At 27.0% G+C, this 19541-nt stretch overlaps 2 protein-coding genes across 8 annotated transcripts in view; both read right to left on the reverse strand.

Moving 5' to 3' along the window:
* LOC111678922 (neuroglian) overlaps positions 1-8606 on the reverse strand; it is a 65178-nt gene extending 56572 nt beyond the window's left edge. For 4 of the 6 annotated variants that reach the window (XM_023440377.2, XM_046947318.1, XM_023440380.2 and 1 more), the window contains exon 1: positions 8444-8606. The gene's annotated coding sequence lies outside the window, so the exon portion shown is untranslated. Of the gene's footprint in view, positions 1-7067; positions 7181-8443 lie in introns of all 6 variants that reach the window. The other 2 variants (XM_023440374.2, XM_023440376.2) reach the window with 2 other exon arrangements.
* A 2396-nt stretch (positions 8607-11002) lies between these two features.
* LOC111678910 (protein tramtrack, beta isoform) overlaps positions 11003-19541 on the reverse strand; it is a 29023-nt gene continuing 20484 nt past the window's right edge. Inside the window, exons 2-7 of one of the 2 annotated variants that reach the window (XM_046946165.1) lie at positions 13969-14282; positions 13528-13910; positions 12421-13456; positions 12196-12320; positions 12046-12134; positions 11003-11966 (exon numbers count right to left, since the gene is read on the reverse strand). In XM_046946165.1, the coding sequence (XP_046802121.1) occupies positions 11908-11966; positions 12046-12134; positions 12196-12320; positions 12421-13456; positions 13528-13910; positions 13969-14259 (1983 nt within the window). In that variant the 5' untranslated portion in view covers positions 14260-14282 and the 3' untranslated portion in view covers positions 11003-11907. Of the gene's footprint in view, positions 11967-12045; positions 12138-12195; positions 12321-12420; positions 13457-13527; positions 13911-13968; positions 14283-19541 lie in introns of both variants that reach the window. The other variant, XM_023440362.2, reaches the window with a different exon arrangement.

A 19541-nucleotide genomic window follows, 5' to 3' on the forward strand; every position in this document is an offset into this window, starting at 1 on the left:
ATTATGAATGATAACTTTTGTAAATTATCTTCATATGATAAATGAATTCAATAATCTGAAAAAATAATTAACTTTTTTAATAAATACATTTATTTTATAACGAAATTGTTATTAAGATAAATAATATAGAGTTCAAAGCCCGATATTATGAGGAAATTTGTCGATATAATATAGTTTTCGGAACAAGATCTTATACATAGATATTATCAGCGCAAATTGGCCTAATTGAGCAAAAATTTAAAATAGACTTTATCCATATAAATTTTCGTAGAGCAATTTACTCAAAGTCAAAATAAAAGTAGGTTTGAAAATTGCGTCATATAGCGTGCACACAAGGTTTGCAAGGACATACAGACGGATAGAGAGGCGGACGAACACAGCTAAATCGAAATGTCATAATAAGTTCGATCTTTTCATGTTTATATACACCATTGTCAACTAACATAATAACTGATAGGTTTGACTTAGAGAAAAATTTGTTTATTAAATATATAAGATTTTTTAAGACACCTTAAATGGAAGCTTACTATGGGCCAACTATAATGAAGAAGTTAATCGGTTGTATTTGAAATGAGTATTTTGTTAACTATCTATATAAATAAAAAAATAATATTAGTTGGTTACCGATAACTTTAAATCTTTAGGGATATATAGATGTTTACACAGAGTGAAATAAACGCTTTGCAATTAGTTTATTATATTTAAAGTCAATACCAAGATTTTGCTAATTTTAGTTTGCCATTTAATAAAACAATAAGAACTTTTATTTATTCATTAAATAGAAGTAAATATTGCCCTAAATTATTTCAAACACGTAATAAACATCCGCAAGAAAAGCTAATAAATTTAAATACAAAATATCAAAAAATTGTTGCTTTGTTTTTATTTGAACTGCTTTGGACAGCAGGCGTTCTACTTTGATTTTTGTCTACCAAAAATTCTTACACAGTTCTATTGGTGAATAATCTCAACCCCTTACAGTTTTCGTTCTATACAAAATTCAATTTCTAATATTAGACATTTGAATGGTTCGTTGCAAATAAATATTTATTTTTAGGAAAATTTTGCTGTTAAGAAAGAAAAACAAAAACACTAATAAATATTTTCATTAAGAAGTAATGAAAATAAAAGCAAACTAACAAGTAAACACAGACAGCAGCCAAAAGTTAAATACCCCAAATACACAACCCACAAAACGTTTTAAAACAAACTAAATAAAATTGTGGCTAAAATCATTTACTACACCCTCGATAGAAATGAATGACTGAATATTGTTGGTATAAGTATAAAAGAAAAAGTGAATCTTCATTTTATATATTGTATATATGTACGTTCATGAATGCTGACTTGGTTAAATGTACTTATTGTCATAAGTAGTCATCATCACCCACTTGAGACAATAGATCGCAAAACCAATCAAAAACATCAGGGATGAAAAGTTCTCTACGAATTTCTTATTTCTACAACTTTTATTAAAAAACTAGTAGTTTCGGTCCGCGTTCCAGGACCTTGATTAGATATGTGGAGTCAAATTTTAAAAAATTCGGTTTGACGGTTTAAGAGAAATTGACCACCACAGTGTTTCGTGCCATTCGGGGCAGTAGTTTATTGTTACTAAATATTCATTCTATTCTTTATGATTTCGAATGATTTTTATTAATTTACCATTCCTGATACATATGTACACTAGATTCTAAAATAGCATTTTTAATTTCTTTATTGCTATTGCTATTGCTATTATTTGTAGAAACTGAAAGTCAAAGTAAAACTAAAATAGTAAAAAACAATTATTAACTGAAATAATGACAGAAAAACTTTTTTATTTATTACCCACAAACTTTATTTTCCCTTTTAGCCTCATAAACGAAAATTAACTCAAAGTTTTGCATTATTTATAACAAAACTTCTTAAATTCTTCTATAAAAATATAAGAAATTATTAATGTTAAAAGCTAAGGAAAGTGGTAAATATTATTTCATTTCCGTAAGAAAAAGAAAAAAATAAATTAAATATATACCACCAAAATTAAATATAAACAAAAACAAAATATGTACCAACGGAAAATAAACTAAATTACGTTAATAAACCGACCGGTTAGTTGAAAAAAATGACGTCAACTTTCCTATTAACAAACATTTATGTATCCTATAAATGCGTGTAGAAAATTTTATCGATTTTTCTTTTAATGTCCTTTGTTTTCTTCACAAGAGTCTTAAGCGTAAAAGAAAACAAACTTCTTACAACATTTTCCTTTTTATATTATTTGAGAAGTATATATTTAGGTTCATGTGTACTCGCCAAAAAAATACAAAAAATAAAACAAAAATATACTTCTTAAAAGGATGTCTGTTGTTTAAGGCAATTGTTACTGCGAAGAGGGAGAACATATACAAATAAATACTCTCTCTGTTTTAGCATTCAAATATGAATGTGTCTTGAATTGTTTGTGTTTTCCAGCGAAATGATGTCATTTTCATTTATCTGTAGGTATGTATATGAAATATAAAACAGTAGAGTTAATTTCAATATGGTGTGCATAAATTCTATAACTTATGGAAATTATGATTAATAATTGAAGCGAAATAAACTTTAATTTTTATTTGATTTCTATACAATTAGATTTTTTTACGAAATATTAATAAATAAATTTCAAAAATTTATAAAAAAAATTGCAGTCTTTCATACGTTCAAAAAGTAAATTATAACTTTGAATCACACATTAAAGTTATTTCAAGATTGAAATATTTGTATACATTTAGTAAGGCAGCTGCCACGCCCAATTTTTTGAAATTTTTAATTTATCAACAGTTTTGCTTTGGTCTAAAACATCGAGTCGAATTTAGTAAAAAATAAGTAATTAAATGTGTTTAGTTTCCACTTAAATAAAGTATTTTTTTTAAGAGCCAATCTAATGAACTTTATTATTTAAATAAATATAAATTTTACTACAAATCCAACGACATTTAAAAAAACTACTCTAGTGTTAAATTAAGAAAATTATGGGATGATTGACTCTTTGAAAACTGTTCAGAAGTCAAGCGAAAACAAAATTGGGTAAAGATCGTGACGTTGTAAAAATAAAAAAATAACAATTGCGGAAATTAATGAAAAAAATAACTTTAATTTATGAAAATTAAACAATGAGATAAAAAATACTATCTTATAAAATATAAATGGGTTGAGCAGAATTTGAACGAAGTTCCAAAACAATGTTTCCAAGCACATGTTTTCGTTGTAGTTTATTATTTTTGATTTTAAAATAACATTATTAATTTAAAAATAATATAGTGGTAAGTTTATTAATGGAATAATTTCTTTCAAAATTTTAAAGGTTGTGTCCCGATTAACAGCCGATAGATGCGTATTAATATACTGAACAATAAATTAAAATTCATTGAATAACAAATTATTTTCGCTTTTTTCGAAATGGGTCTGAAAAATTCCGTAATTTTAAGCTGATTACTTGAAAATAATTTTAGAACTTTTGTAAAACATTTTTGGTCCACAAAATGATTTTTAGTTTTTGCATTTGCTTATACAAAAAAATTTAAAAAATAGTTTGGCATTTTATTTAGTCTGTTTAAAATTTTTTTGAAATTTATATGCCTCTAAGGAATTTCTTCACCAATTTCTCTAAAATTTTTGAATGAATGAATATTTAAGTATAATTAAAACCCCCGGTACAAAAATCTGGTTTTGTAATAAATATTACATAAATTGTACAAAACTAGTTATTTTATTATATGGTTCTATAGAACCAGTTTTAAACAAATAAAATTGTTAAAATAATTTTCTGTGGAAAAAATAAAATTTGTATTATTTTTGTTGTTATATTTTTTTAATAAAGTGCGACATAAAAATAAAATCCACAACATAAATTCTAAATCATCTGTTACGACAAAAAACATGACGTAATCTTTTCGACATTATTAAAAAAAAACAACAATAAAACTGAAAAATAAAGATACTAATAGCAAAACTATCTACACATCTATATACTAGAGGTCTAGAAAACAGACAAAATAATCCAATGAACAACAACATGTTATAGAAATACAAATTCTGAAAAAAGTATTCAGCAAAAAAAAAAAAACAATATAAATGAACAGAAAAAAATCATAAATTGGTTATAAAAAGCTTTAAATTTAGATACAACAACATGAAAATAACAAATTACGAAAAAACTTAAGCACGCCGAAATTTATTTAATTTTATACACAATAGATTCACAAAAAAATATTTTTAAATAAACTAAGAGAAATCAACAAAAATTTGAAATGAAAAAAATGGCTCGTTTAGGGCGGGTGGATGTTTTTGGAAAAAACTGTTTGGTCAATTATTGAAAATTAAACGAACATCAGACGATTAATACCAGAGTCCTTGGGGAAGTGCTTATGAGTTAAAATAAACTACAATAAAATGACATATTTTAAATGTTTTAATGACAGTCAACTTCGGCACTCCATTATAAATTGTACTCGTAACAAACAAAAATATTAAATTTAATGGTTTTTATATTAATTATATTGGCGAAACAAAAAATAACATGTTGAGAATTAAGCATTTTAATTGTTCAAATAATATTTTTTGGTAACACAAATAATTATTAAAATTAATCATGGCGTCATTAATGAAAAAGCTTTTTGCTGTAGCAAAATAAAAATTATCAATTGGATTAAATTTTAAATTTATTTTTTAATAAAATGGTTAAAAATTTTAAAGCCTTGACCTTGATGGCGATATTTATAGGGATGAGTATGTATTTCTTTATGTCTGTCAGTTAAAATCAAATTTCTCAAAGTTTTTGTGTAAAATTTTCTTTAAATTAAACGTTTAATAAATTATTATGAATAAGACTTTAAAAGTGTTTGACTGTTTTAGTTTTCATTTAAACGTATAAATTAAAAATAAATTGTTAAATTTTGTACAAGTTTAAATTTCTTTAAAAATCATGTACTCTTCTTCAATATTAAAAGTTGACCTCAATTGATTGTCATCAAATTATTTTAGACTTTGGCAATATTTGTCCCATTATGTATTACTATTTGAGAATTTTGAAAATAGATATATATTATGATTTAAAAATAGATAAACTGTAGTTTATTAACTTATGTATTCTTCAAATAAATAATGTTCATTAATTCATTAAATCGAAAAATTTATTAATATAAGAAAATGAAACAAATTAATTTTAGAAATAAAAAATAAAACAAACGACCCCAAAAACTTAAAAACTAAATTTGAAATAAAAGAAAACACGCAACTGAAATACAGAATTTGTATAAATGCCAAAAATTGTTTATGTTGTTGTAATTTTTTTGTAGGCTGAATATTTTTATTTTTGTTTGTTACTTTTGAAAGGCTGACGTCATTTGCGATGTGTGGTGAGGTGATGGCGTTGATGAGAGCAGCCGAGTCTACAGGCTAGTCATTCATTCAGTCAGTTGTCAACACACAGTAACCATTTCAATTGTGTGGTTAAATTGAAGCGATTTTAGCCATGGTTTGTAAATTAAATACATATACATACATATTATTAAAATTTTAAGTTTCAAAAACATTTATTTGTGTTAAATTCAAAGAGCAATGAAATAAGAAATCGTAACAACGTGTTTCTTTAGTTTTCCATTCTATGCCCTCAACTTCATAATGAAGTTGTGTGTTAAACTATATTTTCATAAAGCTTGTCTTGTTACTACTATTGGTGTTAGATTTTGTTATTATTTTTTTAGAATGTTAGTGAAACTGTAAGGCTTTATTATACGATTAATAAATAATACTAATATTGACTGCCTGCCCCACCTTAGAGGTAAAATGAGTGCGAATTAGTTTTCTCTTTGCTTTAGCATTCGCTCTCTTACAATTAGTTTAAAAATTAGACTCAAACTTTTGTTGTTAGAAGAAAACCTGTTTTATTATAGAAAAAACTCAAAAATTTCGTTTAATTCTTAGCAATAGATACGGGAGGAAGGAAGCTGTCACTGATTGTTTTCTCTTTGTGTATATGAATAAACAACAATACCAACAAAATGTGTGAATGTATTTTGTGCAGATTTTTCTTTTATTTTTATTCGTATTAATTTAATAGACAAAAATGCGAAAGAAAATGTTAAAGAATAGAAGGAAAAAATAAAAACAAAATAACACAACTTGTTTTTATGGGAAAATTGTTATTTGGAACTAACTAACACACTCTCTCCCATACCACCACCTGTCAGAGTTTGCTATTATACACAATTGTTTGGGAAATAGCACGAGTTCAAAAACAATTTTTGTTTGGTTTTTACAAAGTGATAATAGTTTTATATTATTTTTTTGTTTATATTTTGTTCCAAACTAGTTCCTAAAACACATGCATAAATTTTACAGATTTAGATTATTGTTAATTCTTATGATTTCTGTTCTAAATTTACATCTTGACAACTAATTCTTAAAAAGTTTAAAATTATTATATTAGATATTTCCTGAGGAATCAGTTTTTTATTAATTTTATTTATTCTTAACTGAAGTTCTAAAGATTGGTATCTATTTTTAGAAATTTAAATGATTTTAAAGTTTACCCGATCGCAAGAGATCATAGAGCATATAATTTGAAACTAATGAATTCATGATGGGATTATTACAATTTTATTAGGTATATTTGTTCTTATGGTTTTAGTTTTTAGTATATTGTTTAGAATAAATTAAGGAATCTTGAAGATTTCCTATATTTTTTTTAAATTTTTTAATATTCCTGAACTGTTAATATTTTTAATTTATTATAGGTACCTGTTAAATATTAAAAGATACTTCCTATTCAATACATAATAGGTATCTAACTTTATCTTTACATAATTTGTTTGGAAAATTAAAAGTAGAAGACAATCTAGTCTATTGTCCTTTATGGACTGGGAATAGTCCATATACCTACTAGACAATAGACGAGTCTTTAAGAAAGACTAGTATAGTCTACTTATTAACTACACCATTTCTAATTATATTTTAGAAATTTTTAGTTTAATTTCAGAAATTTCTAATTATAATTTTCTAAAAATAAACTTATTTAAATATTATAAATGAAAACTTACCTTTAAGTTAATGTAAAAAGAGTTAACTGCATAAAATTGTTTTAGAAATTCCTTTTCTTTTTTATGCATTAGTTCAAAAGAAATTCCTTTAATGTTTATTTATATGGCAATGCCTTTAGTAAAAGAGTGACATCAACAAAAAGTACAAAAACAAATACACACACTCATACTTTCACATATTTACACTCTCTCTCTTTCTCATCATCAACATTTACTCACTCAACAATCATAAGAAAAATAACAACAAAAATTGCACAACATTAAGTCATCAACACATTCAGTATTGTTATACGAACTCGTACTGTTATTTATTCAATTAATGAAACTGTCATTTATAAATTAAATTTAAATTACAATTTAATAAATAAAAGCTTCATAAAAATTTAACATAAAATTAGAAGAGAAGAAATTAACATGATTTTAGTTAGAAAAACTCACACACTCATTCATCCGTTCTTTCTCATCCAAATATCAGGGAATATAAAGGTTTTCTTTTTTAACCCTTTGAATTATGAATTTTTAAATTTATAAATTGAATCATGAGTAAAGCCGTACTTTTTATTCTTTAATCGATTCTAGTATATTTTGTTGAGATAATTTTAATTTGTTGCTTTAAACGCATGTTATTGCCAAAGAAACGAAAAATTATGACGCTTGCTTCCTGACAGTAACTTCAAATACATACCTATATGAAATTATGTGATTTAAAACAGAATTTGTACATACTTTTCCATCTCTGTATAGAACACGAAAAAATTGAGCAGATAAAGCCACGCTCAGGTGAGCGTGAGAAATTGTTATTAAAAAGAGAGTAGATTTGGTTAATTTAATTTTTTGAGTTTGATTTGCTTGAAACAATAAAAAAAGTTACGTCTTTCTTGAAATTTTTGTATACGATTTTTCTATGTAATTTTTTTTGGCTTATTTCGTTTTTACGTTATTTTCATTTGGTTTTTGTTGTTGTGTTCAGTAGAAATGTGTGATGATGATATTCGTTAAATAAATGACCAAAATATTTAGATAATAATGATGTTTGTTGACGATATTTTTGTTTGTGTGAGTTGTAGTAGTTTTTTTCTGTTTTTGCTATTTAGTCAGTACAGCAGCCACTTGGCAATTGAAGTACAAATAAAAAACACCGTTTTTAATGATTTTTTTAATACTGGTTATCGTTAATTTACTACAATAAATAAAATCTATGCTTTTTGTTTATTCTTTCTAATATTTTTACTATTCATTAACACAATCTTTTTTGTTTTTCTCTAAATGTTGTAGAATTTTGGGTGCGGTGCCCAAAAAAAAAATATTTATTTTTTTGTTATTTTAATTATTGCCTTCTACATTATTATTGTAATACACAACTAAATTTAACTCACTTTAGTTTAATCAAGACGAATTGAAGACAATTTTTGATGTGGTACACTAAAAATATATATTTTTTGTTTCTTACACAGACACTATACACTTACTAACGCGCACACGTTATTACCGAAAATAGTCCGCTGAACAGAACCAACGCGTATCACGACCAAAAACGTAATGAACAAACCGCTTTTATTTTGACTCAATTTGGTTAAATAAAAATTAAATGCGCTCTCAATAACTCTTTGAGTACTATTTTATTAATTTTTCTCTTCTTATCCTATTGACTTATCCTAATAACTGTATATGCATCTGGCAATTCTGTTGTTTATTTGACAGCCGTGGTGGGTTTTGTGCAGCGTTGCCACTTCATACAACAAAATACGAAAAACACCAAACACTATTTAAAACCTACCAAACATGTCGAAATCACACATCTTGAAATCTCTATTAGCATTTTTTTAACAACTGCTTCTATTTAAAGTTTTCTTATAGAATGAATAGTTTATACTTAAGGAATTAGAGAAAATTTCCAAAAAAATTTGGCATATTACCTTGTGAAATAATTCGTCTAAAAATCATATTTTTCGCTTTTATTCCTTTATTTATAATTCCTTCATATATAAATCCCATGAGGACAACGATATAAGAAAACTAACATAAACTCGATGAAATTTTTGTAAATTTGACACTTAACAATCGGATTATTACTGCTTCGAAAAACCAATAATTATTTTGTTGTGTCAAAGTTACGAATTTGTATAAATTAGTTTAAGTTCATAATAATTTCATCCTACAAACTAGGACCAAAATCGAAAACTTACAACCAAACTACCAATAGTCGTTATAGGGATTTGCAATTACCAAATTTTTTAAATCCAAAATTTTGTGTCATATATGTTTTATAAGATTTTAAATTTAAAATGTTAAGGCTTTATTTAAAATTATTTTATAAAATGAAATCAAATTGCATATTTGAATTTGAAGTATGTTTGTATGTATATACTATAACGGTTTTTTTGTGGTAGTTTAGACAAACAACAGTACTGCCAAACTCAATTTTTGTGGTGAGTTAATATCAACATAAGTTGAATAAGCAAGACCAAAAGATGTTAGTTATATTACTAATTATTTATTGAAAAAATGAAATATTGTATAAAAAATATTTCATTTGTAACACATTGAAATATTAATTTAAAACCCAGAAAAGTATTATACTGACCGTTGAAAATACTAAAAGTTTAAAATACAAATATTTTTTAGTTTGGTGTTAAAAATTGGCAATATCAGGGCACGATTTCACCCAGTCCCCATATAATGCTAATTGTATGAGGATCGGCCTATAATTAAGTCTACTCTCCAGAAAAAAAACTTATAACGCCCACAACTGGTTGAATAATACAATAATAAAAACTAAGTAACTAACTGTTAGCTAACTAACTATACAACTAATTTCCTAACTAACCAAACTGTATAAAAGTTTATTTTATAAACCTTTGGTAAATGTTTATGTTTAGGACCCTTAGGAGCTGATATATTTCTCTTTCTAATATTTATCACGGTACTTGACAAAACGTCGACAGAAAAATTTTCAGATTTTATGTTAATGCATAGTGGTAACAAAATGCATAATTTATCACGGCAACTCTCAGATAATTTTTCTAAAATAATGCTATATTTTATAAAAACAATTCAAATTTAATGCAAATTTTGTAAATAAACACAGATTTCGCCAAAACTAATGTTAAACATTAATTTTGAAAAATTCTATACAAATTTTACAATACATTGACATTCGTTATCAAGACAACGTTGTCTAAACAATTGTTTAGACAACACTGTCATAACGAAGCTATAACGCAAATAAATGCCGTCTGTACCTGTTAATTTTTTATCATGATAAGAATTTGACTTAGTATAAATTTCAGAACTGGTTCTAAACACTAATAGTTTTAGAACGAGTGCAAATTGAACTATTTCAGATTCTTAAACAACAACCTTGGAACTAGTTGTGTCGCCATTACGTCTGGAACCTGTTCATCGGATTATTGTTTTGGCTTTAAAATTCTTCTAAAGAGTTTTCAAGGAACTAGTTCTTTGACATAAGTTATGTATTGTGCTAATCCGTTAATGAGTGTCGACTCCATACTTTCCTCAGAACCAGTTCCGAAGGTGACAATTTCGAAGAAAAATCATTGGGCTCAACGCCAAAGTAGAATGAATGCAGGCTATAATCCTGCGGTCTATAACTAGTTGTAGAACTAATACAATTTTTTGTAATTATTTTGATAGTTTTTATTTTTCTTGATATTTATGATTTCATATATTTATTTTTTAATTGGTTTTTTTTATAATAATTTCTTATGTAATTAGAACAATCAGTTAAGAATAATTAAATATTTTAAATTTGTATTTTACTAATTACGATTTTATATAAATATTTAGAAAACACTACGATCGAACGAAATTCTTTTTTTAAGCAAATATCAAGTACAAAGCTAATTTTTGAATTTTTTTAAGGAAAAAAGTAAAGCATTCGATCATAGTGTATTTATTAATTTATGACATATTGTTTTTATTTTATTACAATGACATTCAAAATTAAAACATTAATATCATGTTTTTTGCAATTTTTATATTGTTTCCTTCTTTTAATTTAATCAATAAATACATATAAATGTGGAAATAATATTTGTTTCATTATATTGATAGTTATAGGTCGACACTATGTAAACTAAGTTTTCAGATTTAAATGTCAAATTATCTGAAGTTGGAGAAAATAGTTTATTAGGTATTCCAACCTATAACAACCAATATTTGTAGAATAATTCTGCGCTGTTCTGTAAAACGAAATTATCAGTTTCTAAGACAGATACGAACATTTAGAGCCGAAAATACCACATTGTGATTGAATAAGCTTTAGTATCGAAAATAAATGTCTTCGAAAATAACATTTTAGATATGCGCTATTTTTTATTTTAAATTAAGCACTTTTTTTTCTTAAAACACAAATTTTTGTGATTAAAAAATCTGATTCCAAAAAAACTATTCGTTTAACAAAACAGAGCCAATTATAGATCTTATCTTTAACTTTATTTTTTTAGAGGAAAATTAATTTTCTATTTAATTGTATTTAATAAGTAAAACAAAAAACACATAAATACACACATAAATCATAAAGGAATAATACAAAAATACTTAAATTCTAGCCTCACACTAAATAATGTCTTTTATTCAAAAGTTGTTTGCATAATTTACTAAAAATTGTTTAGATATTTTATTTTAGTTTGTTTAATATTATTTGTTTATAGTAAAGTTTGGGATTTTGGATTAACTTAGCTAAAGATTTAAATACTTGTTTTCTTAAAATTAATTTATTAAATTCATATTATTTACAAAAAAAGTTATTTAAAAAATGAACAAAACATATTGTTTACTTTTTTGTCTTTGTGTGCAAAGCGTAGTGGGGAAACTTTTTTCACATTTGCGGCCGAGTCCAAAGTTCACTTAAGTCTTTCGGTCTTAGTTTACCAATATCTGCAATTAAATTAAAAAAATATATATATTAATGAAATATTTATATTTGTTTATATTAACCCGAATTTAGAAAACTTACCCAATTGTCCCGGTTTCGGTGAGGGCCATACAATATCAAATCTGGGTTGCACAGTTAAAGCGCTGCTTTGCGATGGTCTTAATGATGTACTACTGTAAATAGAAGTAATTTTAAATTATTAAAAAATTTAAATGTTTTAAAACTACCAACCTATACGGATGTTTGAGACAGCCATATACTTCACGGTAACGTCCATAAAGTGTACCATATGATACACCCAGAATACGAGCTGCTTTTTTCATTTCAAGTCTTTTATTCTTTATGGCATCAAGAACCTGCAAAAACAGATTGACACCACAATATTGAATAAAAAAATAACAATATATCATGTTTATTAAGGACAATAGATTAGTAAGGATAAAATCCTGTACTTACTCTTCGCGTAAAAGGTTCCTCCCAGAATTGGGGCCGCCTGCCTTTAGCCAAATAGTCATCCATTTTAATAACATCCTGCCACTGAGACATTTCTTCTGTTGTCAAACGTAACTCGGCCTCATTGAATTCCTCCATTTTTATATCGACATATTCGTCCGGATGATGACCATTGGAAGCTGAAGACGATGATGTTGGTATTGAAGCCGTCGGAGCATGTATAAAGTCGTGAGTCATTAGGATGCCGTGTTCATTGATCAAATAACCTTCCGGTACATATTTGCCATAATGATGTGGATGGTGAAGAGGTGGTGGTGCTGGTTGAGGATGATGAGAATGTGTGTGGGAATGGTGAGAATGATGAGAATGGTGATGATGCGCTGAAGTTGAAGACTTGTGAGCTGCACTTGTGGATGGCGATGATGCCGAAGAAGGTGTAGCTGATGCGGATGAATTATTATTTGTTGAGGAAGATGTTGATTTCTCTTTTGTTGACTGTTGTACCGTTTCTATTTCTTCCACAGTTTGTGGCACATTAGCTGGATCCATTGTTTCTACTTCATCCTCGTTTTCCGATTTGTGCTGCAATGCTTCTTCTTTAGAGCTTTTGCGTTTTAGCGCCTTCATGTTTGGATGTTCTGGTGTAGATTCCTTAGAATGTTTTTCCGTTTTCCGTTTGTTAGCTGCAGTTTCCTCATTTTCTTCTTTTATATCTCGCAGTTCCTCTTCGTCCTCTTCCCCTTGATCCAATGGATCCTTTTGTTCATTTTCATGTTCTAATGAACTAGTTATCCATTCCGGTTCTGTGGCCGATTCATCATCCATTAGATCGTCTTCATGTTGGACTCGTGTTGGTCGATAACGTAAACGTTGTTTTTGCTGTTGGATATGTTGTTGGTAAACAACGGATGCTGCTGACGGGGAGTTTGGTCTGGAATGCTGAGATGTAGCGCCGTGGTTGTTTTGTTCATCATTGCACTGAGATCCTTCTAAGTATGCACTACTATCGCCTGGTTCGGAATAATGCCCTAATTTTCTTCTGAAATTCAGAATTAAGCAAATTAGTATAAATGATTTTAGCAGATTAAGTTATTATCAAATTTCACTTACACATTGAACACATCGTAGGCATCATCCAATGGTGGTCGACCCCGTTTGCGTTTTGGTCCCAAATATGAATCAATTGGCGAACTGGCAGCAGCTACTATTGATACCGCCGATGTTGGTATGGGAGTCAGTGTGGGCATGCGCGTAGCTGTGGTCGAATGTTTGGGTGATGGTGTTTTCTGTTCACGTTCCGTATCCGGCGTTTGAGATCTATGTTGTGCTTCGTGACCATAACTATCATAGCGATTGCGCGACTGTGATGGTGAATGGAATTCTGTTTGTGGTGTGGGTGGTGGAGGAATATCCTCATCATCTCGCCAAGTTACTTCGGCCAGACCTTTTATTTTGAGATCATCGGCAGTTTTAAGTAAAGATGCTAGACTCGCCTGAAAGTTTTATCAAATTAATAAATATTTTCATCATAATATCAACAACAAAACTTACATGTTCCACATTTATTTCACCCTTGTACATAAATTCAATTAAACATTTAATATCGGCGAACGTTATATCCTTCATTATAATAATGGGATCTCGTTCACTAGCGTAGTTGGTAAGGACTGTATCGAAAAATGTACTACAGGCACACAGCACCACTCGGTGGGCTCTAATCAATTGTCCCTCACAGGCCAATGTAACATCACAAAAACAACCACGATCCAATAGCTGAGAGAACATGGTCTGTAAATTACTGTGATGGTATTTCCACCGCAAACAATACTGTTGCGGCAACATTTTGAAATTATTTTTTTCTTCAGCTAAAATAAAAAGAATTTAAAAGATTATTATTTTTTATTTGTAAATTGATAATAAAAAATTAACATATTTTCAAAATTAAATATTTCGAAATTATAATTTAGATTTGAATTCGAATTCGTAAGATGACAGACAGTACATAGTGAGGACGATTAATGTTTTTAATAAATAAGAAAAAAGTGTATTCATCACCCGCTTTCGATTCAACGTTTTTTAATAAAAATATTTAAAATAAAAAAATTTTAATAATGACCAGAAAAAACTCAACTATCCCCTTTTCGAAAAAAGACGACCAATAAATATGAAAAAGTCCATCAAAATAAATTTCAATATACATACATATACATAAATATATATTTTTTACAGGATGTATTCATCCTTTATTTTCTTTAACTTTTTTATTTTAATTTTAAAGCAAAAAAATCCTCTCGTTAAAAATATAAAAATGCGACATAAAAAACTTTCATAAAACCAGAGAACGAACAAAAATATATGTATGTGTTTATATAAATATATATAAAAAACGTAAAAAAATTTATTAAAAAAAAAACTGAAAAATATATAAAAATTTGTGAGAAATATATTGTATATAAAAAAATCTTAGTACTCATATAAAATATGTGTGCTACTACTCGTTCGTACCTTGCAAGCCACCATTCATTCGAACACAAACACAAAAAAGAAGTAGAACCCAACCAAAATCCACTATTAACCCCGTTCACCACCCACTCATCTTAAAATATATGACAATGGGTTAAAAAAAAACTGTTGGGTTAAAAAAAAATTCACATAATTTTTATGTTTATTTTTTTAATTTTTTTTGTTTTGCTTTTTTGGAATACACCAAAAAGGGGTTGCCTTTTAACAAATGTGATGCTGAATTTGCTTAAAAAACGAGGTAGAAAAATAAATATTAAACATAAAAAATGTTAACTTAAAAAAATTATGAAGAAAATGTTATAAAAAACTAAACAACATTAATAGGAACTGACATATTATTCTTTCCTTTTCCTTTTTACCAATTTGTTTTTTTCTTTCTTTTTTATGTTTAATAAAATTTAAGAATTTTTTATAAGTAGAGGTGGTGTATAAACGAAACAAATGTTGACATTTTATGACATCATCTTCTTTTTCTGCAAAGTTTTCAATATAAAAAAAAAGATTTTCAAAAATTTCATTATTAGTAAAAATTACATTTTTAAAAAAATACTTTAAACTATTTGAAAAGTGTTTCATATAAATTGTAATTATTTTTCAAAAATTAGTTTGGAAATATTTTTGTAAGGACGAGTTTCTTACTACTCAGTTAAACTAGGCTTAACTTGATGTTAGATTAAACTTGGTACAAATTTAGGCGGACTTTAAACGATGATTGCGATTTTGAGTTTAAGATTTAAGCTCAGTTAACTTTGTTAGTATTGCCAAGTTTTTACTCAAAAACATAAACATGAACAGCTGTTTTTTTGAAACAATACTTTTGTAAAATAGAAAATTTTAGAAAAATGTTAAATAAACATTTAAAACAATAATAAATAAAACAAAACAAATCAGAAAATTGCAATTTACTTAAAATATTAAGTTTTTGTTCTTCCAAAATCATTGTTTTATTGTTATTATTAATTGTGTTTTCTCACTTATAACTTGAGTTTAATTGACCAATTACACTCAGTTAAACTAAGATAATAAGGAACTTTATTGATAACTGAAAAACATGAAACATATATTAAACCAGGTCTAACCAAAGAATGAAGATTATCTTTATCAGAAAAACTCGTACTAAGTAACCCTTTCCAAATTTTGTAATTTGGAGTACATGATCCGTTAGGTATTCCTTTATAATACAGGTATGGATCATGTTTATTTTTTTTAAACAACATGTTCCATGGCCTGAATTGCATGGGACCATATAGCGGATCAAGTAATCCCATAATTTAAACAAGGGAGTAGTTTTGGGACTACTCCAATGTAATGCATGGATTAATTAAGTGCGAGCAATGCGTAAAATGGATTGGAATAAATATGGCGCCCATATGTCTTAACAGGCAGTAGTATTGTATGGATTGTTAGAACACTTTCCCATAGGTATTGTTTGAATTATATAGGTACCAGGCCGCTCGGAGTAGTCGGCAACGAAAGGCGAATGTATTAGCTTTAAAGAGCTGGGAAATCGAGGTAGTTAAATTGACGAACGCAAAACCATTCTACACAAGTGAGATTGAATTAAAAATATAGTTGAGAGAATCCCATGGGTATAACCACAAAGACCCTAATGAGAGCAAGACATGAAATTTTCTAAAAAACTGAGTTGCACCAGTTATACAAAATTTGACGTGCGTACTCAGATTAATGTAAAACAGTAAAACTTTGGAGCACTTTTTTTACCCATGGCATAACCCTTATGTTTGTCAAACTCCATGTAATAAAAATTTGAAAATCGTGCGGTTAGGTATACCGAGGAAGTGATATTCTTCCGGGTATAATATTCCTCGCGAATACTGATTGGAAAATTCTTAAGAATTACGGCCATGAAAATGAGTTACTGTACATTAGAGTGCTCCAAGCTTGTATGAAGGAAAACAAAATCGATTTTTTTAGCTGTTGCTAAAATTTGGCCATTTAGTAATAAATTTTGGACATTTTTGTAAAGGAATCGCAATGTGCACATAATAAGCATTTCAGAAAGATAACATAAAATCCATAAATCCCTATGAGATCTTCTAAACATTTTAAAATTAGTTTAACAAAGTTTCAAAAAACTGAAATTGGAAATTTTAAACGGCCGTTGAAAAAATTAAACTTTTTTGACCATAGCTGACAACAAGTTCGTTTTATCATATACGGACAAAAACTATTATTCGAGTAATTATAGATATATTTGAAGTAAGAAAATGATTTTTTAAAATAATTAGAAATTTTTAATAATAAATTATTTTGGGAATCATAAAATAAAGCAAGAAAGTTCTGAGAGGGGTAAAAAACACGATTTTGCATTCCATACAGAGTTATTTTTTGGGCCATTTTTCATTCATGTTCATAACGCAAAATTATCTTAAATTTAGCATAATGTAGATCCAAGTAGGTATAAAGTTTTTAAAAGAACTTAAGATATATGTACATATGTATATGTATGTATACTTTTTTCATTTTTAAAAAGTAAAAATCTAATACACTATTGGTAAATTTTTTTGGTGTTAGTGCCCGAGAGTATATAATTTGTTTTTCAGCCCTTCCCACCCTTATCATCACTGCCCACACTAAATAAAAATAGCCAAAAACAACAAAAGCAAAAACTAAATGCATTGGAAACTGCCAGAAAAAAACAAAACTCATAAAAGGGTTTTTTGTTGTAGCATTTTGTGTCCTTTATTTTAATTTTTGCTGTAAATTATTTTGAATTTATTTTAATGACTCTGTTTCAGTACAAGTTTTTTCATAGATTTTTTCTACTATTTTTTTATTTCTTTTTAATGTGAAGGACCTGTAAGCAATGACATTATTTTAAATGAAAAAAGTAACATAAAATTTAACTTTTTTATAGAAATTTTTTTACAATACCGAACGTCGTATATAAAAGTAATTCTATCTAAAAAAAAGGGGTATTTTTCCATAATTTTTTTTTCTCTCTTTAATTATGCTACACCTGCAAAAAGTAAAAAAGGAATATTTGTTGCATTAAAACGAAAATGTATACGTAATTCAAGAATACAGGTGGTTGCATGAAAAACTAAGAAGTTGATTGTTTGTTAGTGTTTTAAATCGAAGCAAATGTAAAATTTGTATTAAATTTAATATTCAAAAAGATTTTATAGTTAACACAAATGGGAAAATAAATTCTGATTGGTTCTTAACTAGAAGCCATATTTCAAACAATATTTCCATGTTTTAATAAGACCATTTTTAAAGTTCCGATATCAGTTATAATTTTGGATTAAATTTTAAAGGAACTTAAAAACCAAGATCTCTTGTTCATCTTACCCATTTTATTTAACTACCCTGTATATTTTTTTATTAAAGCAACTTTATTTAATCCCGTAAATAAATGAACATTTTTTAATATAAATTTCTTTTTTAATACATATATTTTTCATTTTTATTTTATGTCAGAATTTTTCATTTTATCACATTGAAACATCCTTTTATCCTTATACTATTAAAAAAAGTACAAGAAAAACAAGAAAACTCTGTAGAAAAAATTTTACAAAATGAAATTTTTTCTAGTTTGAAATTCCTCTTAACATTTTTGTTGATTTTATATGGTATTTTTGAAAAGCTGCCAAGGCAAAATTACCAAAAAAAAGCTACAAAACACATACTTTTAACGAAAAAATAGGAAAAAATCCAAAAGGATATTTCAACTTTGCCAAAAACAAGAAGCAAAAATATTTTTTCAAGCTATAAAAAGGCATGTCCTTTTTTATAGCCTAAAAATAATAAAAGAAAAAAAAATATAAAAAATATCCACCCACATTATTTAGCCCAATTTTATTTTCATTGTAGTTTTTGCTATAATAAAGCAATACTTAGTAAAAATGTATGAGTACATATGCGGAGAGAAAAATAGGTGTGCAAATCACTTCACTGAAGACATAAAGACTGCAATAACTAACTAACAAACTAACAAACTAACAAACTAACAAACTAACAAACTAACAAACTAACAAACTAACTAACTAACTAACTTGCTAACTAATTAACTTTTCCTACAAAAGCTCGATTTTTTAATAAATAAAAAAAATTATAGATTCGACCCTAGTTTTTTGTTCTCAATTTCTTTAAACCATATAAATAAAGCAAGAAATTCGGAGGGTGGAGAAGATGTTTTATTTTTATCACACAAATAACACAATTTTCCTGACATTTTCTTCTTTTTTCGAATCCCTTTTTTTTTAAATAGCTAAAATATAATAGAGGGTTACGTCCTCTTCAAAAATATTTATTTATAAAATTTTAGAAATAAAAGATATCACACACATGCACACATTTACACATATAAGAAAACCCTTAGTCATAAACTTTAGATTTTTGCAAAATAAAAAAAAGGAAAAAAAGATTGCTGATATTCCTACAAATGCCACTCAACCGTTCTTTTTTCAGCTTAATTTTTTTCATCTAAAGCTTTTGATTTTTTTATTTTTAATTTTTTCCATTTTTTTTGAATCGCGTGGAAAAAATTTTCTTTTATATTTTTCCATCACAGCTTGGATGGTTTGTTTGGGCTTTTGTGTTCATTTCTCGTTAAAAAAAAATAATAAAAAACACAA

This window comes from Lucilia cuprina, chromosome 3, assembly GCF_022045245.1.
Source record: "Lucilia cuprina isolate Lc7/37 chromosome 3, ASM2204524v1, whole genome shotgun sequence".
NCBI lineage: Eukaryota > Metazoa > Arthropoda > Insecta > Diptera > Calliphoridae > Lucilia > Lucilia cuprina.